The 26,701-nt window shown below is 39.3% G+C and overlaps 2 protein-coding genes across 4 annotated transcripts in view; both read left to right on the top strand.

Annotated features, from left to right (window-relative positions):
• Window positions 1-1,793: 1,793 nt before the first annotated feature.
• On the top strand, window positions 1,794-20,311 carry gpr156 (G protein-coupled receptor 156). Of its 2 annotated transcripts, none has more exons than XM_044130984.1 (10): window positions 1,794-2,245; window positions 5,716-5,868; window positions 9,980-10,107; window positions 10,253-10,388; window positions 10,473-10,583; window positions 11,363-11,488; window positions 11,693-11,788; window positions 12,964-13,200; window positions 13,792-13,950; window positions 15,711-20,311. In XM_044130984.1, exons 2-10 carry the CDS (start codon window positions 5,728-5,730, stop codon window positions 17,007-17,009), a joined length of 2,433 nt encoding a protein of 810 aa, XP_043986919.1. In that variant the 5' UTR covers window positions 1,794-2,245; window positions 5,716-5,727; the 3' UTR covers window positions 17,010-20,311. The 2 variants fall into 2 exon arrangements, with proteins under 2 accessions (XP_043986919.1, XP_043986917.1); XM_044130982.1 differs by lacking the exons at window positions 1,794-2,245; window positions 5,716-5,868 and adding exons at window positions 7,153-7,653; window positions 8,040-9,103.
• A 1,558-nt stretch (window positions 20,312-21,869) lies between these two features.
• gsk3ba (glycogen synthase kinase 3 beta, genome duplicate a) overlaps window positions 21,870-26,701 on the top strand; it is a 37,530-nt gene continuing 32,698 nt past the window's right edge. Inside the window, exon 1 of one of the 2 annotated variants that reach the window (XM_044130980.1) lies at window positions 21,870-22,806. In XM_044130980.1, the coding sequence (XP_043986915.1) occupies window positions 22,719-22,806 (88 nt within the window). In that variant the 5' untranslated portion in view covers window positions 21,870-22,718. The remainder of the gene's footprint in view (window positions 22,807-26,701) is intronic. The other variant, XM_044130981.1, reaches the window with a different exon arrangement.

The raw sequence follows: 26,701 nt of genomic DNA, 5'->3' as shown, positions 1-26,701 counted from the left end.
GGTAAAATAAATGAAAGCTAAAGGTAGATAGATACTTAGCATTTTACTTAAATATACCTCAGTTAGTTGGTTGGTTTGTTGTTGTTTTTTAGTCATTTAAAACCTAATTGCAGTAATTGAAGCCAAATGCAGCTAGTTAGCTTAATATTGGATTGGCCCCTCCTCTGCCTTTTGGTGGAGGTGGGGGGGTGTCCATGTTTTAAGGACTTTATGATTTCTGTACGTGTGTTCTTGCTTAAGTCCCATTTAAGGTTTTGTTTAGTTGTTTGTTTTTTTAGTCATAGTTACTGAGTCGCTCCTTTATAGTTGTTCCTTTTATTCTTTCTTCTCTTTTCTTTATGATTACTGTCGCTCCTGTTTCTGTGCTCTTTTGTCTCCTTTTGTCTTTTAGGAGCTCAAACTGTGCTTGTCCAGTTTTCTAGCTTCTTGTCTCTTTCTTCATAGTTTCTTGTACTTAGTGTTATTTGGTTTTCTCAATCAGCTGCTGCCACTCTTTTGGTCTCCACCAGTGTCTCAAGAGCCAAATTCAATTCATTCTGAGCATCTGCTCTAGTCACAGCAACCTCACCCAGTACTACGCCTTCAGCTCCTGCTCAAGTCTCGCTGGCAAAGATAGCATGGGCCGTGTCTCCAACCCGGAGTCCAAAGGTCTGATCGGTGATACCTGCACACACATTTTCAGTTGGAGACACCTGTGATGTATTCAGACACTGGATTTGCAACATCTACACTGTTGTCTGTGGTCTGGTCAGTGATGACTCAAACATGTTTTTTTGTTGTTTTTTTTGTCTGATTGGTGTAGCGAAGTAACTTTATCCTGCAGCAGGTTAAGTCTCTATCTTTTGCTAATTTGTAACTCCCAAGTAAAGCATTGGCAATTAATGACAACTCTGGCCTGTTTTATGGGTCATCTAAACTATCAAAATGTTTGTTTTTGATGATGCTCAATGTTTAAGTCATTGTTGATAAAAGAGCAGTGATGAAAAACGTCATAATGTGTGACCTTTTGGTTGTAGTTTTACTGACAAATCTGGACAGAGTACAGATGGAGCTTGGCAGTGAGGATTTGCCAAAGATTTTACAGTTAGCTAATTTGTCCCCAAGATTGCAGGCGCTTCATTTAGTTCTCCTCATAGATAGTGCAGCTGATGTGAGATTTTACAGACACTTCCATCAACTCTATAGGGAAGACATGCGTGATTTTGAAAAGCACGTTTACCAACTTGCTTCATGCCTCTAGATTCATTTTAAAACTTTATACTCAATGTTAAATAACACAACTGTTATGGTGTTGGGGGGGAAAAATATCTGAATACTTGTCTAAACTGAAAAAAGAACATCCCACTGGTAAACATAAGAAGTCAGTGAAAGTTGACTGATGAGTGTTTGAGCTAAAATCCACATATTGTCCTCTTTTGTGGGTCATAATCCGTGCATATCTTCCGTTTCCTTTCTTCACAGCTGTCAGCGGTGGCACTCCCTCATCAGGAATGACAGTGTGTGTGTGAAGGCTCCCACAGTAAATCTCTGTGACGTCTTAATAACAACTTTATACCTCTACTAGCTTGGCGGAACAAATGCGCGAATATCTGCGTTGGTGCACTAGCAAGCAGCTCATGCGCTGATGTGATTTGTCAGCCTGCAGAAACATTATTTTTGCTCGGAGAATCAGTAACGCCTGCTTTAAAACAACAAGTCGGTTATAATTTGTGTTTCCATTTAGACAAGCAGCCTGTTTGTTTGCGTTGGTGCCCAGATGATGTGCCGCCCAGAGTGTCCCAAAAGCCAACCAGAGTCCCCAGAGGAATTTGTGACATCTCTTCCCGCACTGCACGGTCGCATCACACTCTGAGTGGCTGGAGCGGGTTTTTTTGTTTGTTTTTGGGTTTTGTTGTTTTGGTTGTTTTTTTTTTTTTTGAGAGAGAGGGAAAAGTTACCTCCTCTCCTGACACACACACACCCTTGCCGTCCTTCCTCCCTTCCTCCCTCCCGTCATGCTCAAATGGAAACTCCTGCAGTCTGCTGAGCATTTTTCCTGAGTGACAGGATCCTCAGGCTGACAGTTTTGACGGCGAGGTCAAGTATAGGGGATTATATCAAGTCTGCAGCCTTGGAAACCATGTAGCGATGCTGGATCACTTTTATTTGTGTTTATTTGTATCTTTATTCACAAGTTTTTGGAGACGTAAACGATGGAATTTGAGGCAAGACGTCGCAATGGAGTCCTCTTTCACTGAAGCCCGAGGTTTGGAACTTTCATTTCTTAAAATTATACGTAGCAATGTTGTAATTTTTTTTTTTTTTCAATTCTAATTTATCTTCGGGTTTTACATCAGCGGCTTTACAACGGAGTTGAAGTAGTCCAGTGCGCGTAAAGCGGTGCGTAAAGATCTCTTTCAACCAAAAAAAGAAAAAGAAAAAAGAGAGGCTCGCTTAAACACAGGTTAATCCGCATTTGGGGATCACTTCTAAAATCCGCATCAAATTCAATTGAAATGGATTGAAAAATCATTTTTTTTCTTTTCTGTAGGCTATTTAATTAATCTATACAGTTTGCACTTCTTGAGGTCTCATTCAGCCCGACGCCGCCGCCGCAAAGACTGCATGTGTAACACAGTCAGGTGAATTTACGACAAATGAGTAATTGATAAAAACACACTTTAATATCCTCTGCGTGTTGTGCACCAGATCCAAAGAGCTCTTTTTTGTGAGTGCCTGTAATTGCATTCTAACTCAGATTAAAGAATAAACTTATAAACGGATTACTGACTAAGAAAGAATGTTTCAATTTTGTCCCCTGAATCGGGCCTAAACCTGGCAGTTGCAACTCTAATCTTTTCTTAATGTTTGATGGGATAATAAATCTCTTTATTCCTATTTTTAATTAACTTTTAAGAAACTTTAAGAAACTTCCCTAAAAGTGTTCCGAAGACTTGCGGCCTGCTAGGAAACCCTGTAAACTCACATACCGTCAGTTTGTATATAGCCTACCGTCAAAAGACGGTATGTGCTGTAAGGGCACATACCGTCAGTTTTACTTTTCTTTTTCAATTTGAATTGTACCGGTAGTTAATTTTTTTCCCCTATTTTTTAGAATAAAGCAAAAGGTCTATTAACAGGGACAAGGGAGAACAGAAAATGGATGGATGGATAGATGGATGGTTTCTGAACATTGATGACATTACATTTGAAATATGAAACTTAGCACATAGCATGGCCACGTAAGAAGTAAGCAGTGATACCCAAATCCCCAGCCTGAATTTAAGTTCATAGATGGAAATTTATACAGAGATTTAACGAAATCAGGAGTAATGTTGTCTCAGTGCTATAACGTGGAGATCTAACAAACCAGCATCCCACCTTTGGATTTAGAAACACATTTCAGGACAAAATAAAATGCAGCGTTCAAGTAGACACAATTTCCGCTTTGGTTCTCACCAACAGTTCCATTGCTCTAAATAGTTGTCACCATTCATTCATTGTCCATCTCCATTTATTTTTGGTGGGTTGCAAAGGGGCGGGTGCTTATATCTAGAATTCATTATGCAAGAGGAAGGGTACAGTCTGGTCAGGTCTCACAAAGCAAACATGCAAATCTATACAGAAAGACCCCAGGCTGAGATGCTGCAAGGCATCAGTTGTTTAAGTGACACTTTCCCCCATATAATTAGTCCATCATTTACTTTTGAGGTTTCAGCTAGGTAGTATAGCATGTTTCATGTCACTCAAGGAAGCTATGATTAAAGAGGCATTTTCTTTTTCAGAAAAAAAAAAACATTTTCTTACAATAACTGCAGTCTCCTCTGTGGTCTGGCTGTTTAGTCCCTGCTTTTGTTGTTGGCATCTGAACAATGTTGTGTTTGCGTCTCTCAGGTTTGAATTGTTGCTTTCCTTTAAAACCAAATTTAAATCAGTTTATACTCCGACATAGAGATGACATAGAGACCGTCTTTGGTTGAGTGAGGGGAAGTCTTTCCTCTTCATCTCTTTATTTCCACAGAAATCCAATTGTCTTTGTAGCAAATTTGCTAACTGAATCCGTTATGTGTTGCCAGTGAGTCGCCACACATCCATTTGAATTTTGCCCACTAAGAAGCATTTTTTTGTTGTTGTTGAAAAAACAATTTGTGTCATGTTTATCATGAGAAACAGTTGGGTGACATATTCTACGCCACTATCAATTAAAGAAAAGCACATCTGCCTTTGAGGGCTTTACAGGAAAGGCTTTTTCTGTGTGAGATGGAAGCATTTTAAAATTATTTATGTACTTGAAAAACCAATTAGAAGACCGTTAGTGATTTAGTTTTGTTCCATACGTTTAAGAATTGTGTGTTTTCTACCTAAAAAATATGACAATATTTGTCTTTTATACCCTTTGCAGAAAATTGTTACATTAAAGATAAAGTAGTTGGGTGCAAGCTAAACCTTACACAGGATATAGGCCCATCCCACACACACACACACTCACACAGGTAGCTCAGGTATTACTTGCGGTTTAGCCTTCAGGACTTTAGAAGACACTCCTCATGACTTTTGTGAACTGTCAAAACATGTCCAGAAAAACGGAAGATAGTTTGAAGTCACAAACTGTTTGTTCTGCTCATACACTGACCCCCTTCTGCCGTCTCACACCCAAAGTTGGATGTTGGGTAGCTCTCGCTGACACCTGTACAGTGGTGGGCTCCTTTCGCTAAAAACAACGCCGTTTCAGGCAGAGGGTTTGAAAAGCTAGAGGAAATGCCGTACTCCACAGGCTTTTCCTTTCGGGAAGAAGCTGGGCTGTGATCTATACTTGGAAAGTGATGACAGGACATGAGCAGGAACTTCAGACATTTCCCAAACAAGTAGAGCTGCTTTGTTGAGTTAACAACTTCTTTCAGTTTGGAACTTTTCATTTTGAATATTTTATTCCACGTTTTTCTGAACGTCCAATTACTCAGCACATCCGAGGCCATTCAGGCAGTCTTAGTCATTCCACAGTTGTGGATGAGACGTGCTGTGTCTGATTTCCCCCTGCTCACATAAACACACACACACACACACACACACCCACCTGTCTGCCAATATGTATCAATAAAAGCGATTTTATCCCGCCTGGTATCATGCGGCTGAGTCACATCTGCAATTACAATCATCATACTCAAGTCTAGGTTCAGCTCAGAGTATCAGATGTGCCTCATTTTCCAATCTCCAGCATGTCAGAGCAACCTAAGTGAAGCCTCATAAAAAAGCCCAAAAACGCCCGTGGCAGCACTGACAATTTTTGTTCCTGTAAAATCAGTCTCAGACGCTCTAACTAAACAGCTGAGCTGACTGCAGAATATGTCGACATAATTAAAAGCTGACTGTATACCAGGTCATTTCTATGATGACAGAGTGAAACAGTGAGGTCAAACAGAAACTCAAAGGTTTGTCTGTTTATCTGAGGTTGTTTTCATCCCCCGGCGCAATGCAAAATGATCTGCTTCCCCCCACTCCTCCTTGTTTTTGTCATAGCACCACACTGTGGTGCACCTAGGTCTTGCAACTGCTGATCCTTTGTGACATATTCTTATATGATTGCAACTCAAGTAACACAAATTAAATGAAACTGAACAACTGAAGCACCAAACATAATTTAAGAATTTTAAGTGCATTTACTGCTTTGTTTCTTGTACTTCTGCTATATGTCCACTGTTTATTTCCCAAGAGTGACATTGTTTGATTGTCCCACAGAATGTGTTTGTGATGGTGGACAGACTGGGACCAGTCATGGAGCCTGAGCTGAACTGCAGCTCTGTGTGTGATTCCCCACTTTGCCTCATCCAGGCTGGACTCAGCAGGCAGGAAGGCCAGGACATCCTACGGAGACTATGCGTCCTAAACTCGGTAATCTTTCTCTTGACCTACATCTTCTACTGTCGCGCTGATCTCAATTTATTTACACAACATATGTATGCACACAATTTGAGTTGTCTGCCTGGTGCCGAGACTGTAGGCGACAACCAGTCTGTGTGTTTGAAACAGATTTCTATTTAAAACTCTGGACATTTCCAATGGTTGTAGAGGAGATGGATGCTGCAGTTCCCTTGTTATAATCTCCAAAGATATATTGTTGTCACTATTTCTTGACTGATGAATACGAATGCACTCTAGCGTTGCATTAGAGTGATGACAATTAAAATATTTATTCATCTTAAGTTTAAAAAAAATAATTCAGGCATGCAAATAAATAACTTTGGGCACTGTATCTAAGATAACTTCTTCAAGTGAATTAGTTATTTGACACTGTTGTATGTTTAACTGCCAGCCACATGCATATTTTTACACTTATTATGATCCACTTAGTGCACTTTTGGCACTAATTTTTATTCCCACAGCTGGCAGCCTTTGGGCATTGTGTTTGGAACTTGACACCACTCAAAACGCCAGATTTCCAAGCTTGTGGCTGTGTTGTAAAGATTTATTGTTACACATTCATTTTCAGACACTGTTTCATTGTTTTAAATTATTTGGCTCAATGTTTTAGATGATTACACATAACTTGGAAATGTCTTCAATTTCTCTAGAAATCATGGCAACTATTCTGCATGTCAATCAACAATGATCAACAGTGGAATTAACAAAAGCGGATGAGAATTTTTCATATGGAATTTTTTTAATCGCAATTCCACAGCATAGAGTAAATATAAATAGCTACATAATACTGGTATGCATAGAGCCATCAACAACTGGCATCCTGGTAATGATGTGTAAAAAGACATTAAATAAACTCATCTTTTATGGTGGTAGTATAATTTTGTAATGGAGATTGCACAAAAAATACATTTTACATTTTTTAATTATGTATTTGGAGGGAAAACATAAAATAGGACATAGCACCAAAACTCAGTTCTCCGTGCAAATTTACAAACTAGGAAAGACAAGTCTCTTTTCCACTAGCACCGTGACTTTACAATTGGTTTCCCATTACATTGAGTAACAGCTCTAGAGGGTGGTTCTCATTTAGTTGGGCTGCCACAAAGTCAGAAAAGTAGCTTGATGTTATTTGTATGTGACAAAAATGGAGGAAATAGAAGCTATGCTGAACATTCTGCTCAACCTCCTACTGGCCTTGAAAAACTCAAACATGCTGAGTCACTGTTTTGAGTTTTTACAAATGGTGGGTCGGATTATTTTTAGAGTTCTAGGACACATTGAGCAACATAAGGGAGGTAAGAAAAAATATGAAAATCTCCATAGCTCATTGTTAGAAAACTGCAACAAGAAGTGGCATCTATAGGTCACGAGACTACATGACAACCATTTGACTCCATCTATGCTAAAGATAGGGTCAAAGATAGGTTATATTTTTTATATAAATGCAGTCCTAATAACTTTATGCCTCCCCATATTTCCTTTAAATGCACCGGGTTTGCTTGTTTGAACTATGGTACCATTCCAGTTGATGGAGACAGCTGAAATCAGGAAAGGTAATGGGCATGGACTGAAGCTATGTTTAGAATCCCCTCTGTCCCCGATACCTTTAAGAGAAGAGGAAGGACAGACCAACTCCAAAAGCCGGACGGGTGATATTGTAAACAGACTTCTGAAACAAAAGACACAGCAGCAGAAACACTTTGACAAAGAACACAATCAAGTCTTTCTCTCTTCAAAGGACCAAAAAACAGCAAGGTGAGCTATATCTTAGAAATTTTTTCATGCTTCACAATGTTAACTTGTGCAATTAATTACCTTAAAGTAAGCCAAAAGTTTAAATCAAATTTTGTGGGCTTTGTTGTGTGAATGCATCATCTAAATTCAGCAAATGTTCTGTTTTAGTTTTTTTATTGTATTCTCCATAAATTGCTAGCTGATTCTGACTAACATACAAACTACCCTGATAGCATGTGACACAGTGTAATGAAACATAACACCGTGAGTTTGTTACTGTTTATGGCTAACTAGGACACAAGTATTTTCATGCCTTGTAAAATAGTAGAAAGCCCAAAATAAAAGAAGCTGAGGCAATGTATTCCATAAAATCCCACCTGTTTTCTTCATTCTGGATGTGTTCCCAGATATGGCTACAGCCGCCAGCATTCTGTCCAAGGAGCAGCTCCTTTGCCCCATCTGTCTGGATGTGTTTAACCAGCCGGTCTCCACTCCATGCGGGCACAACTTCTGTCGTGACTGCATCCAGAGATACTGGCAGAGTACCAATCTGCCACAGTGTCCCATGTGTAAACACAAGCTGTACAAGAGGCCCGACCTCAAAGTCAACACCTTCATATCTGAGGTGGCTGCTCAATTTAAAGACCATGGGGAAATGAAGTACAAAGACAAGCTCAGAAGTATGGACAAGTCAGGCAATAAGGGGGAAGTTGCTTGTGATGTGTGCGTTGGTAAAGGGGTGAAAGCTTTTAAAACCTGTCTGGACTGTTTGGCTTCATTTTGCCAGACACATCTGGAGCCCCATCACGTTCTAGGTACCCTCAAGAAACACACCCTGATCAACCCAGTTATGAACATGCGAGACAGATTATGTAAGAAACACGAGAGCCTCCTGAACTTGTTCTGCCACACAGACCAGATGTACGTGTGCCAGGTCTGTGTTGAGGATGACCACAAGGCACATCGTATGGCTCCTATAAAGCACGAAAGCCAAGACAGGAGAGATCAGATCAGAAGTATGAACGTGGAAGTGCAAGAAGGCATCCACAGTAGGGTACAAAAAACGTCTGAGATCGGTCAAGCTGTTGAGCTTAGCAAAAGAAACACTGAAAAAGAGGTTGAAGAGAGTTTTCTGGTCTTCAACAAACTGCTTCAAGTTGTTAAGACAGTCCAAGCTGAAGTGGCTGAGACTATCTTAGCAAAGCAGAGGTGTGTTGAAAGCAGGGCTAGTGAGATTACATTGGATATTGAGCAAGAGATTAATCAGCTGACAAACAGGAGCACAGATTTGGAGCTGTTCTCACAGACAAACGATGATCTCTACCTTCTCCAGAGCTTTCCGGCTTTCTCCACTAAGCTGCCCATAAAAGACTGGTCTGAGATTTGGGTAGAAAGTGCAGTCTATGTGGGAACGGTGAGAAGGGCACTCAGGAGAGCAGCATCACAGCTTGAGGAAACCATCAAGGCAGAGGTAAAGAGGCTTTGCAAGGTTGAATTTGAGCGAGTAAAAGCCTACGCTGTGGATGTGACTCTGGATCCAGACACAGCTCACCCCAAACTCGTTCTTTCAGAAAACCGGAAGCAGGTCTATCACAGCGATGTGGCTGTGAACCTCCCTGACAATCCAGCAAGATTTTACCCATGTGTTAGTGTCTTGGGGAAGGAGGGCTTCTGCTTTGGGAGGTTCTCCTATGAGGTTCAGGTGAAAGGGAAGACAGAGTGGGATATCGGAGTGGGACTCGAGTCGGTCAATAGAAAAGGAGGGAATCTGCTGAACCCTGAAAGAGGCTACTGGACTCTGGGATTGAGGGAGGATGAGAGTTACTGGGCACTCAGCAGTCCTCCTGTTAGACTGCCACTGGTGGAAAAGCCCCAGACTGTCCTGGTGTACGTGGACATGGAAGCGGGGCAGGTTTCATTTTACAACTCAGACTCTCACTCTCATATCTACACGTACATCGGATACACTTTCAGTGAGAGACTTTTTCCCTACTTCAACCCTCGAAGGAATCACTGTGGGGTCAACTCAGCACCTCTCCTTATCCTGCCTTTGAATATCTAACTTTTCACTATGTACAATCTTTTATGATGCTTTCAGATGTTTCAGCAAACTTTATTACTGATTAAAGTTAAAGTAATAGTTCCACATCTGTTTTGTAATGCTTGATGCTTTTTTCCCTGCAATAAAATTCTGCCTTATGAATTTGTGCTTGGTTTTAATTTTTACATCTGGGATTTGAAGAAACTTGGACTCTGGAGCACTTGTACGATTAATTATCTTTTCCATAGAGGTACCAGAAGGGGCTGGAACGTTACGGGGAATAAATGTCCATGTCTGTGTGTTTAGTTGGCTGCAGAAGTCCCAAGGCGTTCCCTCTCTCCTGCGCTCAGAGCGGTTGTCTGGACGATGCTATCGTCTGGCATCCTGTTGGCGTTCTGCTTTCTGGTTTTCACCCTGCGCTTCAAAAACAACAGGTAGAGTGAAAAGTCTATTTAATAATTTCGTTTGCAAAATTATGTTGAATAATGTAATGTAGTTAAATGCTAGCATTTAACTACAAATTCATCAAGCAACTGTATACTGGTATGTTAAAGGATTCTGCTTGTGTTGTTCCATCAGGATAGTGAAGATGTCCAGTCCCAACCTAAACGTTCTGACTCTCTTTGGAAGTGTCCTCACATATATTAGCGGCTTTCTATTTGCAATTGATGAGCAAACTCATAAGCAAGCTGACGTCTCTATTATGTTGCTTCAAGTAAGTATCTAAATCCTTGTAGCTGCAGTTTTATACTGTTGGAGGTAAATTTTAAGGCGATCCTTGTGGTTTTCCCTCCTCCAGGCTCGGATGTGGATGCTTTGCATTGGAAGCACCCTGGTCTTTGGGCCAATTTTGGGAAAGACCTGGAGGCTTTACAGAGTTTTCACTCAGCGAGTTCCCGACAAGAGAGTGGTAGGCAGGCTCTTCTGGTTTCCTTGTGCTCATCTCGTTGACATTCCCATTTTTGTCTTCTTTCACTGTAGTTTGAATTGAGAACATACTGTTACAATAACACAAACCTTAAAGTAATTTAATATATAAATTGACTGTCTTAGTATGTAATCTCATGTCACCTCATGGTACACTGAGATGCAAAGTAGTTATAAAAAAAGCAGCTTTTTGGCTGTTATCCATTGTGCTTTTATTGAAAGCACTACATTCCCAGATTCAAAACGTAAAATCCCAGATTTGTGTGATTTAAACAAAAAACGTGTTCATAATTTATTTCAAATTATTTCCCTTAATATGTCATATATTCTGAACAAATCCATTTAAACAAAATTGTATCCATCCATTCTTTGTGGAATGTGGAATATATATATATATATATATATATATATATATATATATATATATATATATATATATATATATATATATACTCAAGAACTCTATGTCACATAAATCATTTTAACAGATGCTCACGTATTTTGTTTCTTTAGTAATTAATGAAGTATTTTTGAGTAATTCAACCTGACAACAGTAATGCATGGCTGCACATTGCTCTGAATAATTGAATACTGTCAAATTTAGATAGAGTATTTGCTAAATTAGCCTTGGTGTGCAATTACTCTGAGCTCTTTTTATGATTTAGGCTTATCTAAATCAAGATCAAGTTTCTGTGAGTGGATGGTGTAAAGCTGTAAGGTGTAAAGAGTTCATCTTTATTACTGCATCTTTTTCCGTCTCAGATCATTCGAGACATCCAGCTGATTGGCATGGTAGTCCTACTGATTCTACTGGAGATTCTGATTCTCACCACCTGGAATCTCACAGACCCGGTGAGATGCTCGCGATCTGTCGGAGCTGTTGCCAAGGTGAGGATCATTTGTAAGCTTTGCATTGATTTGTTTGGTAGATTTCTGAAGATGATCATATGCAATATATTACTGAGTCATGATTGAGTCTGAATTTTTTTGTTCTTTTAGACGCTTTTTTGATAAAACAGAGTACACAAAAGGTAGATTTTTTTTGTGTAGATGTGTCAACTTTGATGTAATATTTGGTTTCCATTCATGTAGGCGACTGAGAGAGACACCTCCTACTCTCTGTCACAGCTGGACTCTTGCTCCTCAGAATACTCAAATATTTGGCTCATCATCATTGCTGTTCAGAAAGTAAGCTTCAGCAATTTAATTTATGCTTGTACACAGTAACAACACCACTGACTCACTACATTTAATATTTTTTAATAGTCACATATTATATGCAATTTATTTTCCAAGAATGGTTTTCCAGTTTAGAGAAAACAAACCAGCAGAGATTTAGAAATACAGTGAATATGAATAAAGCTAAACTGGAAAGGTCAATACAGCTCCCTCCACAGTCACCGATAACTCTGGGGAATAATGTGCAAATTTATGTTTAACTACAGTGGCATAATCTCAAAATGAAAAAAATTACCCCCATTACAGTCCTACTCATTGTTCATAATGGCAATCTTCCAGATGTTTTATACTTTCTAATTTTTACTCTGACTGTAGCACACTTAGATGAGCAGCTGCCTTCCTGACCTATGAAGAGTAATACCTACTTGCTGAACTTGAATGGCATGTTGTCTTTTCTTTACTGTTTTAAAGAGTGACAAATATAAATTCTTTTGTGTCATGTTTGTGTCGATTCAAAACTGGAAGTCATGTGGCAGACAATAGTTTAGTAAAATTATTACATCTATTGAAATTATAATGTATCCAAACGTTTGGCATAGTGATTATGTGAAAAAAAGATGATCCTTGTAATCAAAATGCACAGTTTCTGCCAGTGCAATTAAAAAGGAATTAATTTTAAGGCTTTTTACACATATTTACCAAAAGTATAGTGTGTGGTATTTTGCACTGAAAACACGTTTTTAAAACTCTAAACTTATTATCTTGAATGTTGCTCAAATCCCTGAGGAAAATTATTTTCTGAAATGTTACTTTTAGATATGCAAATGAGGCTTCAGTTGTCGAATTAGCAGCTAATTTGCATCATTATTTCTAGAATTAAAAGCTCTCCAATGAATAAAAACAGGTTTGCAGTGACTGACATACAACAGGATAAAAGAATGTCAAAATTACCATGATGGGATTTGAATTTCCCCCTCCAGCACACAAGAAAACTTTGACAAGTGAATTTCACCAATATGGGATCAATAAAATCTTATGTGATGTAATTGTGATGCCAGATAGTTTAAATCTAAATCTAAATAAATACTAAGAAAAGAAAAGTGAACAAAAAAAGCATAACAAAAGAGTAAATTTAGCAAAACAGTAGCATGTGAAAGTAATGACTTCTGCTCTTCTTTATCAAGGGTTGCCTCCTCCTTTATGGCACATACCTGGCTGGACTCACCAGCAATGTCAGCCATCCTCCGGTCAACCAATCTCCCACCATCATTACGGCCGTCACTCTGGTCACCTTTTCCTCTGCTGTGGCCTTCCCCGTGTTCTTCTTCCTACACGCCTGGCCCAACCTGGTCTACAGCACTGTGGCTGGAGCCATCTTCATCTGCACACTGGCCACTAACTGCATGCTGTTTGTGCCACAGGTCAGAGAGAAAACCTAACAGGTCCCCCACTATAATGACTAAATATTACCTTAGATTATAATTAGTTTGAACAAAAACATGAGATAAAATCCTGTTGTCTATAATTTTGGTTACACTTTCATCATCTTTTCCTTAAATCCCAAAATATGACGAGTTTTTCGTTTAGGATCTGTCATAAGGAAATCCATCCCACAAAGAGAAACTATAACAGATGGGCAGATAACAGTGTATGTATAGGAAGGTTTAGGGTAAAACCAATAAACTTGACATGTGCTTGTTGTACTGATGGATGAGGTTTCTGTGTCTGTCAGGAGAAGATGACTCATAAAGAAGTCCTCGTAATGAGTCAAAACTTTGTAGGCTGCAAACAGGTTTACGACTCTGAGAGTCTAACAACAGGTTTATGTTAACATAAAGGAATGCATCTGCAGTGAGAGGGAAGGAAATAGTTCAACAGTGAGCAGCGCTCTAAAGCACACCTCGTAGAGATATTCCTGAAAGAATTTATTTCTCATCTGAGAGGTTTATATGTTGCTGGGAATCCGTGTAACACGCATAAAACTCCTAAATATCGAACCTGTCTTATTGCAGCTGACCCAGTGGCGACAGTTTGAGGAGGATCAGAACAACCCGAGTCAGATGGCCAAATATTTCAGCAGCCCCAGTAAGAGTCAGCCATCTGTCTACAGCCAGGATGAGATCTACTTCCTGCTGGGGGAGAACAGCTCAATGAAGAAGCTCTTGAATGAGGTAATGTAATGTTTTTTTAATACACAAAGTGGTTAATTTAAACAGAGATTAAATTCTTTATATATGCATTTTAATATTTCAGTGCATGTGAGTACCAGTCATCCAAACTTCTCCCTGAAAATTGTTTGGGAACATTTGCAGCATTTTGTTTATGAGAGTTTGTCAGAGTGTAGGACTGTTCATGGATGAGCAGTCCGACAGAAGTGAATGTAACTGTCGTTATGTAACCAGTTGGTTTCTAAATGGCTGTCTTTGTCTTTTACTTTGTGGAGCCAGCTATGACCATATTAGGACAAGAGGATGGCCCCTAGAAAATGAGCCAGAGAAATAAGATGATACCATTATTTGAAGACAAAATATATTGATATTGATGTAATTAAAAGCTGTTGAGGGCTTTTGATTAGCTGCTTAATACAGATGGTTTCTTCAAACTATAACTTGCCTCAGTGTTCTGTACCAGTGTTCTGTAAATCACAATTCTCTTTACAAAAACTACTTTGGTTACTTGATCAGAATGTAGCTTCCTTTATAGGATAAGAGTATTTAAAATGTATGGTCATCCAGGCCAGTAAAAGCATAATTTATAACCTTAGCAAGTATTGTAAAGTTTCATCCTCTCGAAGCTCTCTGTTGAGCTCGTACACAAGTTCAACCCTCTCTTAATCATCCTGAGTTAAAAATCTTCTAAACTAAGTTGTTACATATTGAGAGACGATTTTGTGTGTCAAATAGCATTAATTAAATATTTTAATGAGGCTAACTATTGCCACTCTGAAAATGTAGACCAGATCTGACTCTCATGAGCCCATTGTTGCCGCTTTCTGCAGTAGTCAGAGGTCACAGTGGGCACTTGTGTCCCTTTAAACCCAGTAAACGATGACTTTCAGAATCATTGTGTCTAAATTTAAAAAAGCACCTCATAAAAAAGCACCTCATAAAAGCTCATACGGTGAGCCACCGTATGAGCAACTTTCTGAGCAATGGTGGGTAGAAAGGTACCCACCTTCCTTCCCACAGGTTACAGAATTTTGTCCTGTGACCATTGAATGTGGTTTACTCTGGATTTAATAAAGTGCTACAGGTACTGACCATTTACAATTTATCTGTCTTTAATAAGTTTGTATCTTCCTCCTTCTGAAAATATAATTAAGAGTTTTAGACCCCTTCATAATCCTACATTTTCATATGGAGCAGTTTGGTGAAGTGCTAGGCTAATGTTAGCATGCTTTCTCTATCTTTTGATCTAACTTGTTAAGCATTTCTTTACAACTGGGACCAAAACTGACAGAAGAACTCTCCTGCCTCGTAAGCTTGATTTGAATGTCGAATAGTTTAATTCTCCCAGATGGACACCAAGCTGCTCCAATAATGTTCTCCATATCAGTGTGAACATTATTGTAAAAGGTGAAAAACAAATTACTGATCAGAAGTCCAGATTTGTGAGATTGTGTATCTTCTACACTCTATTTGACAATCTGTACTAACAAAACATGTTATAATTTATGGAAATTGCTGTAAATGCAGTGCCATGGCTCACTGATGGCTCACTGCAAGCATGAAATTAATGACAGTACACCAAGGACAGGTGTTAGGATTTTAGTTTCATGAACATCATTATTTACAAATACCCCGACGGGATTATGAGCGAAACACTAAAATCTGAACAAGTTGTGGAAGGTCTCACAATCCAGTTAAGTGATAATATCTAGCATTTTTTGTTTTCAAATATTAAACTTCTGCTTTTTCTTTTCACTTTTCAGAAGAATGCTGCGATTGACAGTCTTCAAGAGCAAGTAAACAACGCCAAGGATAAACTCCTGAGGCTCATGACAGCAAGTCAGTCCCTAGGGGACCAGGACGTTGATTCCTCTGCTGCTTATTTCAACTCCTCCTCTACCCAGACCACTGAGCTTCATTCTGAAGGAAGCTCCTCTTCCTGTTTATCTCAGAGAGACACAAAATCCGGACTTTTGCCTCCTCCAGCATCTCATAATCTCACTCTGCCTCCTGATACCTCAAATACACTCCGGATACCTTCCATTCAAAACTCAGTGGACCTCCATCCTGTTTCTTCCCCCTTCACTGATGACATCCTGAGTGGAAGCCGGAAAGATATTCCCAACTCTGCAACTAGACAGACATCTGAAACCACAGTGAGAGAGAATGTCAAGCAACCTCTGTCCCCCACATTGAGGACAGCGGAGGAGGCTGTTTATTTTGTCACCTCTCTTCAAAACCACAGAAGACTGAATCCCTCTCAGGTTGAACAATTTGCCAGTCATGGTGGCCTGTCAACGCAGGTGGGACCAAAACCCAAACTGACTGGTTTCGTCAGCAGCGAGAAGCTGCAAGAGATCATCCAGGAGCTGAGCATGGATGCAGTCATGGAGACAGTGCTACGATCTCCAGGTCAGGCGTCTAAGACGTCATCTCAACCGAAGCTGAACACGTTGTCCCCTCTGTCCCTCTGCTCCTCTCATTCTCTCTTCCAATACCCCAGCATCTCTCCACACGCGATGAGAAAACGTCGGCCTCCCTTTTACCCCTCCAGGAGAGCTTTGTCCTCTTCCTGCTTCTACACAGGCTCAGATGTTCCCATTTGTGAATTGAAAAGGGACACCTGTGAACACCAAAATCCAGATGAGACACATTTTCGTGCTGATTGCAGCGTCACTGACTTAGACAAGTCAGTAGAGGAGAAAGAGGGCGATAAAGAGGAAGAAGAGGAAGTGAAAAACTGTCAAAGACATGCTTCGCAGTCTCACAACTGCCCACTCTGGCGTTGTGCTAGACAGAACTGTTCACCTGAGCACGGTGTGGAAGAAGACAACAGCGGCAAACAACGCCATCGATGCATCAGAGACTCGAGTGGATACTGGGATTCAGATTCTAGCAGCTCCACAGATTTCTGCTACTACCATCGTCCGTACTGTGATTCCTTCCTGTCCTCAGACAGCTCCTCAGACTCGTCTGACAGCGAGTACGAGGATTACACCAACCTCTGTCGCCCCCCGCGGCCCGTTGTGTTTAAAGATGACCTCAAACCTACTTTAGTATGACAAAATGTTTACTGCACTTTATGTGTTATTTAATTATTTCCACCACTTGAACTTTGAGTACTGTGAAGAATTATTTGCTTTCTTATACATTTTTTTTTTTTGGTTTGTTTCACTGAAAAGTTTCAGATAATTAAACACATTTCAACACTAGAATAAACACAAAATGCAGTTTTCACATAATTTTATTTATTAAAGGAAACAAACTAGCTACACTAATCTTGCCATATGAGAAAATTTCATTTCTCCCTACACCTACCTACTACGTTTAGCTAACCTTTGCAGCAGCAACAGGCATGAAATGGTTGCTAAATCTGAAATTGGGTCTTTTTCATCACTGTGAAGGAATTTATACCACTTTTATTGCAGAGTAGCTTTGATCAGCCTCATTTTAGAGTTTTCAATCATGAGCAGCAGGTTTAAAATCTCTTTGCATGGTCTCAATAAGATTTAAGTTCAGATATTGACTAGATCAGTGTTTCCCAATTCCAGTCCTCGGGGCCCACCTGCCTGCATGTTTTAGGTGTTTCCCTTCTGCCACACACCTGGATTGAATCTTTGGGTGATTAACAGGCTTCTGCAGCACCTGGTGGCTGCAGAAGATGTCATGCAATCATTTGAATCAGCTGTTCTGGTATAGAGGCACACCTAAAACATGCAGGACTGGAATTGGGAAACACTGGACTAGACCACTGGGAAACGTGAACTTTTGGTTGCAGTGAGGGGGGATAACTTTTGAGTTTAGACTCAGAAATTCATGCCCAGACATCCTCATTTAGGCACAGAATGTATGTTTTATTCAATTATGGAAAGTCATCCAAGTCCCAAAGCAGCAAAGAACCATACCATCAAACCAAGGTCATGTTTGGCTGTTGCCATGATGTACAACACATGTAGAATGCCCACACCTTCTAAAACAGGGGTGGGCATTCCAGCTCCTCAAGGGCTGGTGTCCTGAAACTCTTAGATGTCTCCCTGGTCCAACACGCTTGAATCCAACAGCTGAATCACGTCCTAAGTGCAGTCAGGTTCTCCAGAGTCCTGCTAATGACCTCATTATTTGACTCAGGTGTGTTAAAGTAGAGACACATCTAAAAGTTGCAAGAGACCGGCCATCGAGGCCTGAAGTTGCCCACCCCTGTTCTAATAGGTTCTGTTCAGCTTGAATTGCTGGACTCCCAAAGTCTAAGTTGTAAGCCTTTCTAGACAGATAATTGTCAGGAACTTTTTTTTTTTTTTTCTTTAAATTAAGGTATTGTGTTTCTTAATATGTCTTGTCAGACTGGTTCTATTTGAATTATTTCATTATTTTACAGGTCTGACCGCAATCAGGCCTGAGTGTGACTAATGAAACTGAATCATATAATCTGGTTAATCAAAGTTTCTCATAGTTTAACAAAGCAGTAAATTACATTAATAAGGATATATTATTTTTGGGTACAATATTTATGTATTTATTTATTTTTGCCCTACAGGCTTGCCTTTCAATGGTTTAATCAAAACCATTGAAAGTTCCATTTAGTTACTTAGTTACTTAGGCTTTCTGTGAGTTATGGAACTTTGTTTGATGATCTGAAACATTTAAGTGTAGAAACAAATAAGCAAATATCTTTAAGGGAGTAAATACTTTCATTCACAGCACAGAATACTGACTCTCAAAGCACCAGATCAATTATTATTGTATTTAATAATTAACTTTTATACTTTGAGATAATGTAGCTCTAATTTCAGTAAGAATGCTTTGTTTTTCCATTTTATATGAAGAAAGCATTGTTGTTGAATTCTGTTTGTTTGCTCATAAGAATTTTATATCTATGAAAATGTTTTGCCCAAAAATGCTGATGTTTTGATAATATTATTCATTTCCTTTAAGTTATTTTTTTAAATGTGACGCTAATACAGAAAACAGTCATTAGAACAAGCATAAAAAGGTGCAAAATTAATAGAATTTTATAGATGGCTACAGATGTACATTCATTTACTGTTTGTGTAAACACTGAATTTCTTTTAATATTTATTTATGAATTGTTAATATAAAAAAAGTATATCAATGGTCCAATCACAGCAGGTAGAATCACAAAGTGAACTTTTCAGTGTACAGTAATTGTGGGACTGCTGAGGATAAAAAACTTGAAAAGTCTTTAAAAAAGTTCAAACTTCTCATAGTTATTTCATAATTTTGAAATAAAAAAAATGCACAAATATGAGACAAATAATGCCTAAATTTGTATTTGATCTTGATGGGGAGTTGCGGTAAAGGAAACGTCTTCAGTCCTGATTTGAAGCTGCCAACAGTTCCTGAAGGTTTCAGGTTTTCAGGGAATTTATTCCACAGCTGAGGAGCATAGAAACTAAATACTGTTTCCCATTGTATAGTTTGGGCCCTAAAATCATTGAGTAAGCAGGTGTCTGAGTGCTGATGAATCACCTGACAAGAACCTCTGAGATCACTCAAGACCAATGACGCAATTTTAAAATTTGACCCTCTTACAAACAGTCTTTTGTGGCAGTGAACTGATTCTGGAGATGATTGTGGCTGCTGGGTGTCAGATGAGCTGCAGCAGCTGGAGATACTCCCACCCCCCCAGAAACCAGTACAATAAATCCATTAAAATGACAGAATCTGTTACCTTTTAAGAAGGGATTGGGCTGATTTTATTAAGGCTTTATTTTGGATATTAAAATTGAGGTTTGAATCCATAACAATATCTGGGCTTATTGCCTGCTGTTAATATTACTGCAATTGAGTCCAATTGAATCCTGATCTCTAATCTTGTATTTTTGGGCCATAAACAATAAGTTTTTTGTTTTCTGCAATAAACTTGGGGACATTATGACCCTTCACAGCCAAAATAGGGCCATGATAATTCTGGGGTAGCAACAGAGATCCACAACTCAGGTGGAAGAATCTGTGCCATTTCTGCAAGAAAGCCATGAGACCTCCTGCATGTAGTTCACTAGAATTCACTGGGGGACAAACATGTGGAAGAAGGAGCTCTGGTGTAATTTGAACTTTTTGACTTGCATGCATAAATGGGTCTGATGAAAAGCAATACCGTGCATTCTCTTTACATCTTGTGGTGGTGGCAGCATCATGCTGTATGGTGCTTTTGTGACTGTGGACAACAAAGCCATTAAAAATTATATTTGATAGTGAGATGGATGAAGCTAAATACAAGACAATCCTAGAAGAGAACATTTTAGTGGTTGCAAAAAATCTTGAGAGTGCAGATAAGAACTACCATATTGCAGGACAATGATTCTCTAAACACACAACCAGAACTATGATGTTATGACATATGCCTATGCACTAATGGCTCAGTCAAATTAAATAAAATGAAAAATGTCGGAGTCCATATCTAAAAACATCCTCTAAGGCTGTACTCTTGCAGAGCACCACATTTATTCTTTTCTTTCTAATTAAACTGTTTTCTCTGCACGGGTTTTGCTTTCACTGTTGTTTATCTATGTTCCTCTGTGATTTTTCCTCCCCTTGTGCTGCCAGGGGATGGGTTGCTATGAAGTCAAAGCAGTTTCCTTCATTACTTCTGCTCAGCTGCCTGTATTTAAAAAATCTTGCTGTGCACGAATCATTGAAGGACAGCCTCGGAGAAATTCCCTTTGATATATGACACAACAAAGTATAAATAGATCAGACAAAAGACAGACTACCGACACACTAACATCAGCAAAAAGGAAAGATTCTCCTCCTAGGAGTAGTGATTTGTATTCTCTTTGAGATGTGGCATACTCGCATCAAATAATTAAAAATATTTCTGAGATATTGTGCTCTACTCAAAAGATTAGATTTAGAATTATTACATTGTTTAAACAATCATTTTAAAAGTTAAAATCTCTAAAAAATAAATGTAGATTTAATGGACAAAAGAAAATTAGAAAAAAATAAGATATTTATTAATGTTGAAGATTTTTTTACTGAATATTCAAAGTAAAAGAGAAAAAACCTAAATGATTATCTTTCATTACCTGTCCTACCATAATAACCATATGTTAGTATGTTATTAATACAAAGAGCAAGTCTGTAAAGTGCTCTGCAGTCATTTGATTGGGAACTGTTAAATAACCATTAATCATCACATCCAGCTAATGAAAAATATTCAAGAAAAATACTGGAGCACAGTAAGATTAATTAGATAAGAAACATAAATAAATAATGCTGAAAAGTTTAGGACTATTATGATTTTACGACACATTATGGGTTGTATTTTATTTTGTAAATGATATTACATATTTCTGTAGAGGACAAAATAGTTATGTTGATAATAATAATCACCATCATGGTTTTTATCATGATGGTATGTTATCATCAGAACATTAAGTTCTAGCAAACAAATAGTGATTCGTACAATACAACTGTGAAACCACTCCAAATAAGCGTAAGATAAGTGCTAATATACCGGTATTCATACACATATGTGTATCCACTTCATTAGAATGACTCGGCAATATGGCAACAATTAATTGGAGGAGCCAAGAGGACGTTTTAAAAAAAGTTGTCCATGAAAAGTAGACGATAGGATTTTGTGACTAACATAGCAACAGTGCTGCATGACCACCGGTGCTCTGTGACAGCTGGGGGGGATTTTGAACTGACAGCATGGTTTTCAAGCTCCATTGGTCGAAAAGGTCATCAATCTTGTGTAAAACCCGCCCATTGTCCCCGTCATGGCACTGGAAAAAGCCTTTGAAGTCTTGAGGGAGGGCAGCGAGCAAATTATGCCATGTGGTGTTCAAGACCGACATTGCTATTGGACCACAGGCACGCGGTTGACACCCATTTCTGAAGGATACTGTCTCTGATTGGCTAAACTGACCACCCCAGATCCAGCGTGTGCGCGTTCACGGTTTTCGTATTCAGCGTTGCGAGCTACGTTCACAGCTTGAACTCCTGTCTTTGACATGTGTTTCTTTACGAAATTTGCGTACGTACAATACGCAACGACAAAGACTGCGAGCCTGAAACCTATGGGGAAGGAGTAAAAAAAGATATTCGGTATCGTCGCATTCTGTATCTTAAGACCATCATTTTCTGACAGGCTCGCCGCTTCAGGGGCGAGGTACAGACGCCGAAATTTGACGACGGTGAGGCCGGAGCTAGCACCAGCGTCAAGTGTGTAAATTACCCGCATAAAGACTGCGGCGACGGACAGGTTTTCCGTTAGAAGATCTTTAGGCTCTGGTATAGTGAGGGAGCCGCCATGGCAGTCGGATCACTGAGGCTTCACATCGGGATATGAAGAGGAGCTGCATGTGTCCCTGAATTAGCAAGTAAACGGCTCGTTTTGCTTCTGGACCGACAACCGAGCTGGCCGTTGTTCATTTTTGTGGAAATCACCCTGAAAAGGACTTTTTATTAAACACGGGGCCACAGGGAGAGGCCAGATTCATGACTATTTCAGTCGGAGACGTGTCTTATGAGGCCCGTTGAAAGAGAACCTGGACTGTAAAGGAGGGAAATGATGCTTTGATTGACCGTCGGTGGGAAAGATTGGACAGTTTTATTTTGTAATTATAAACAACTGTGCTAACGGGCTCTCTTTCTGCCTGTGCCCCTATTCCGAGACACACCGATATTAATTTACTGTCAACCTTTTTTTTTTCCTTTTTTTTCCCCTTTTTTTGAATGAGAAGGTTCGGCGACTCGATCAGCCCTGCCGTTTAGCAAGTCGAAAGAATTAAAGGGATTGGATCATGTCGGGTCGGCCCAGGACCACATCCTTCGCCGAGAGCTGCAAGCCAGTGCCGCAGCCCTCTGCTTTCGGCAACATGAAAGTCAGCCGTGAGTACACCTTAATGTAATCCTAGAGCTGCCTTTTTCCCCCTTGTATGCGCCACAGGCCGCGGTGTGGGCTACCTTCTCTCTCCTTTTTTCTACATGTCCAGGTGTCATGCTAGCACAGAGTAGCTTAGCCTGGATGTCGCTCAGCGGCTCACACTGCTGCTGACCGGGGGCTGGTCAGTGCAGCAGGCCGCACCGGGGCAGGGTTGGGCTGGGCCACCGGAGACTGAAGCGTTGGCTTGGCACCAACCCAGGATGGGGAAAAAAAAAAATCAACCAAGCCCTTTCCTACTACTGGAGATCCGGTATAATACATGTCTGAATTTAGATTACAGGATATAGCGGAATTCCTTTCTACACAGAGTTAAAGCGGTAGGGTCGGTCTGTATTACGCAAGTGTCTGAGCAGAGCGGAAGGTACGCCCATAGTTGACTCGAGCGAGACTGACTCCCTCTCTGAACATCCAGGTTTGCTGTTGGCCTGTTTAAAAATTAGCAGCCTCGACGACTGGGCACAGAGTAATCAGATTCATGGCCGCGGAGAAGAAGCCCTACCTGCCATGGGTTGCCAGGCTGGCAGTGGTCATCCAGACACGGCGCTTTGATCTAATTTGGTGTGTGTCAGAAATCTCGAAATAAATCCACCTACCCGCTTCTGTCATTAAAAACAGGGGTACTAATGCATTTAGAAAACGTGTGTATGACATGGTAGTTTGTTTCTAAAATTATACAGCACATCTGAAACGATGACCATTGACTGAAGCAAATTTGTACATGCTGAACTACACCCCTGTTTCACCTTTCACTTATTTAAGCATGAATAATGGTGAAAATTTGGCTGTAAGGCATGTTGATGGTGCTTCAGTGTTGGAAACAGGTATGCAAGCAGAGGAGCTGTATGTTAAAACCAATTTCTTCTGAAGGAGCATTGAGTGCAATTTAAATGATACCAAGATCTTGTGCATAGTTTAAAAATTAAGGTGATGACTGCGTTTTAAAAGGTGATATTGCAAAGTAATTTTTCTTATGAGTATAGATAACCATCAACAGCAATGATCTGTGATTAATTCTTTTCCCCTTTTTCATAATAACCCTAAATTTCTCTGTTGATTTGTAATAGTTCCATATTTAGTCAAATGGTCATGTTTATCTCTGTAGCATTCTTTTTCAGGTTATAGTTTTCAAATTTTTGGTAATGTATGGATTGTGCACAATGTAATTAAGTCTGCGTTCACACATCTTATTGGTTGATTTATTTTTTATTTTTAATAAAAGATGTGAAAACAAACATAGTTCGTTTAAAATATTCTACTTTTCAGAAAAATGTTTCTGACCAAATCCATTTGATAAGCCCAGCCATGTTGCTTTATATGTAAAACAATTAATATTTCTTGTACGTTGCATTATTATCAAAAATGTCTGATACTGCAGCCCAGGAAGCAAATTTCAACATGATTTTGAGGGAACTCTGCTCTCACTAGCGTAATCACAAACGGAGCCATTGGAGCGAAAAGCAAAGCAGCACATTCGTCAACGCTAAAATATCAGCCGTTAATGCAATGAGAGCCAACGGTGTGACGGTGGCTTAAGCCCATTTTACCTCCTGCATTTTTGGGTGTGGAATACCAAAAGATTTCACACCTTCACTTGGGTTGGTTCTCTTTCATGCAACACCTGAAATGTGGACCAAAGCACCTGGACAGCACCATGCTGGAACAGCAGCATACAACAGCAGCTTGTATGAGACTCTGAGACAAGAAGGCTGCCCAGCATGAGCAGCAGGGGAGGCGGGGAGCTGTCCAGCATGTTGTTCTATATACGAGACAAATGAAGTAGTACCGAGGAGATGGAGGGCTGGACACACTCTGAGGAAGAATTGTTACGGTTTTTGCTCACATTCATTTATAAATCTTGCACACTGGATATTTCAGGTTTTTTTATTTCTCCTTTAGTCAGGGGATTGTTTCCACTGCAATCGATCTGCAACCAATACCCACGTACTGGCGGGAGCAGGGCTTTATGAAAACAGAGATTTTTCAGTGGCACACTCTTTATGCTTTCGTTGCAAAAAACTCTTAGAAATGTAACTTGCAATGTAATTTCAGTAGTGGTGACTTATTGTCATTATTAATTACTTCAGAAAATAGCAAATACCAAATATTTCTTGGTTTAAATAAATTACCATGACGACAACCATTAAAATATTTACTTAAATGCATCCAAAATGTTTCTTGTTTTAGTTGTTCAAAAAAATAATGTAATGTTTCCATTTTAAAAAATGTTGTGACAAGAAGAAAAACTATTTTGTCACAGCCTATTTTAAGTAGATTCAAATTTATTTGCTTGTAGTATTTATTCTGTAGTAAATCCATCTTTCTTTAAGAAGCATAAAAAAATTATCTTATTGATTGATAACCAGGCAAGTTACTAAGTAACATTAGTGATGATGTGTCAGCTTTGTAAAGGAGTGTCCCATTTATGCCTAAGTTGAAGGCAATGGGACAGAGGAACGTTTTAGTGCTAAAGGTATGGATAATATGTAATGTAAAATGAGTGTGTGTCACACACCAGACTTGTTAACATCAGTTTAACTGTGATGGTGACATCTGCAATGTTGAATATGCAAAATAAAACTGCCCTTGCTTTGTTTTTCCTCATTTAGGAATGCATTTTCCTGAAAACGGGTCTGTTAGGGAAGGTTAAAGGTGCCTTGCAGCTGAGATGTGATCAGGATGTATGTTAGTAGAACCTGGCCTGAAGGTCAGGTTGAGGGTCATCTCAGAGTTTTAGTGCAGTAATCCCTCCGGGGACATGCCACAATGGATGCTGAAATAAAGAATCAATGGTTGCAGTGTTCCCAGTCAGTGATTGTTTCTCGTTAAGGTTTGTGGAAGTTTAGGGTGATTTCTGAATGTGCTGTTTTTCTGGTCACTCAGTGCATCTCCCAATGAAAGCCAAACTGGCTACCACTCAGTTAACCTTTAGTTTTATCTCTGTCCTTTACAAAGTAATTGGTGCTGAGACTTACATGTATAAGCTGCAGTTCTGAGGCATTTATTTCACAATAAATGTACCAAGCAGAAGGTAAAAGTATTTTTCCAGGATTTATTTTTTAAATATTTTTTACATTATGACATATTTTAGTCAGAATAAATTGCCTTTACTGCATTGTGTTTTGTGGAGCTCAAATTAAACATGTTTTACATTTGTATGTATAACAGTTTTATACTTGTGATATTAAGTATATTTTGATATCACTAAATAAATGCTATTAGATTATATTTTCTTTCTAGTGTATTTTTCTTTGTAAGCATATGGTAAAATCCTCAGTATTTTCATATCCCTTATGAAGAAAACCATAAATGACCAAATTTGGAATCTGCATTCCAGACTTCTGCAGAGAATTGAAAATGAATAATGACTTGTAAAAGCCAGATGAGTGCATCTCTAAAGTTGAACAATCTCTCCTCATTGGTTCTTCAGATTACTGTACATTCTGTCACATGCAGTAGAGGTCAAAATTTCAATGCTAATAATGAGATCCGTCAAATTATATTGTTTTTATTAGTGAAAGTCTTGTCCATGTTTGTGAGCTTATATTGCATAGTTCCCTTCTATAGTCTGAAGAATTGGTAGTAGAAAAGTCAAGTCAAATCAACATTCTGTTCCAAAGTTGCAAAAATAAATGTCATTTCCTGCAACTTCTATTGAAGTCTTAAAACTGAATATTCTCACCAGCAGTGGTGGCAGTAAAATAAATAGAGAAACTGAACATGCAGAATAACTAACCACTAAACCAGATTGGACAGCTAAAGCAGGTTAGATGGTTCGTGACAGGAGCAGGCAGTTAGCTGTGATGAAGAGTTTCTGCTGTATTTTTCTGCTGACTCATGATC

Source organism: Gambusia affinis, linkage group LG11, assembly GCF_019740435.1.
Source record: "Gambusia affinis linkage group LG11, SWU_Gaff_1.0, whole genome shotgun sequence".
In the NCBI taxonomy this organism is placed as follows: Eukaryota; Metazoa; Chordata; class Actinopteri; order Cyprinodontiformes; family Poeciliidae; genus Gambusia; species Gambusia affinis.
This window is presented reverse-complemented; position numbering and strand designations above follow the sequence as displayed.

What these genes read in the sequence shown, in the direction of transcription:
- gpr156 (XM_044130982.1), top strand. Translation starts at nt 8,042, where the DNA reads ATGGCTACAGCCGCCAGCATTCTGTCCAAGGAGCAGCTCCTTTGCCCC. An exon ending in CTGTCGGAGCTGTTGCCAAG is followed by an intron (nt 11,489 to 11,692) that starts GTGAGGATCATT and finishes CCATTCATGTAG; the next exon opens with GCGACTGAGAGAGACACCTC. An exon ending in TGAAGAAGCTCTTGAATGAG is followed by an intron (nt 13,951 to 15,710) that starts GTAATGTAATGT and finishes TTCACTTTTCAG; the next exon opens with AAGAATGCTGCGATTGACAG.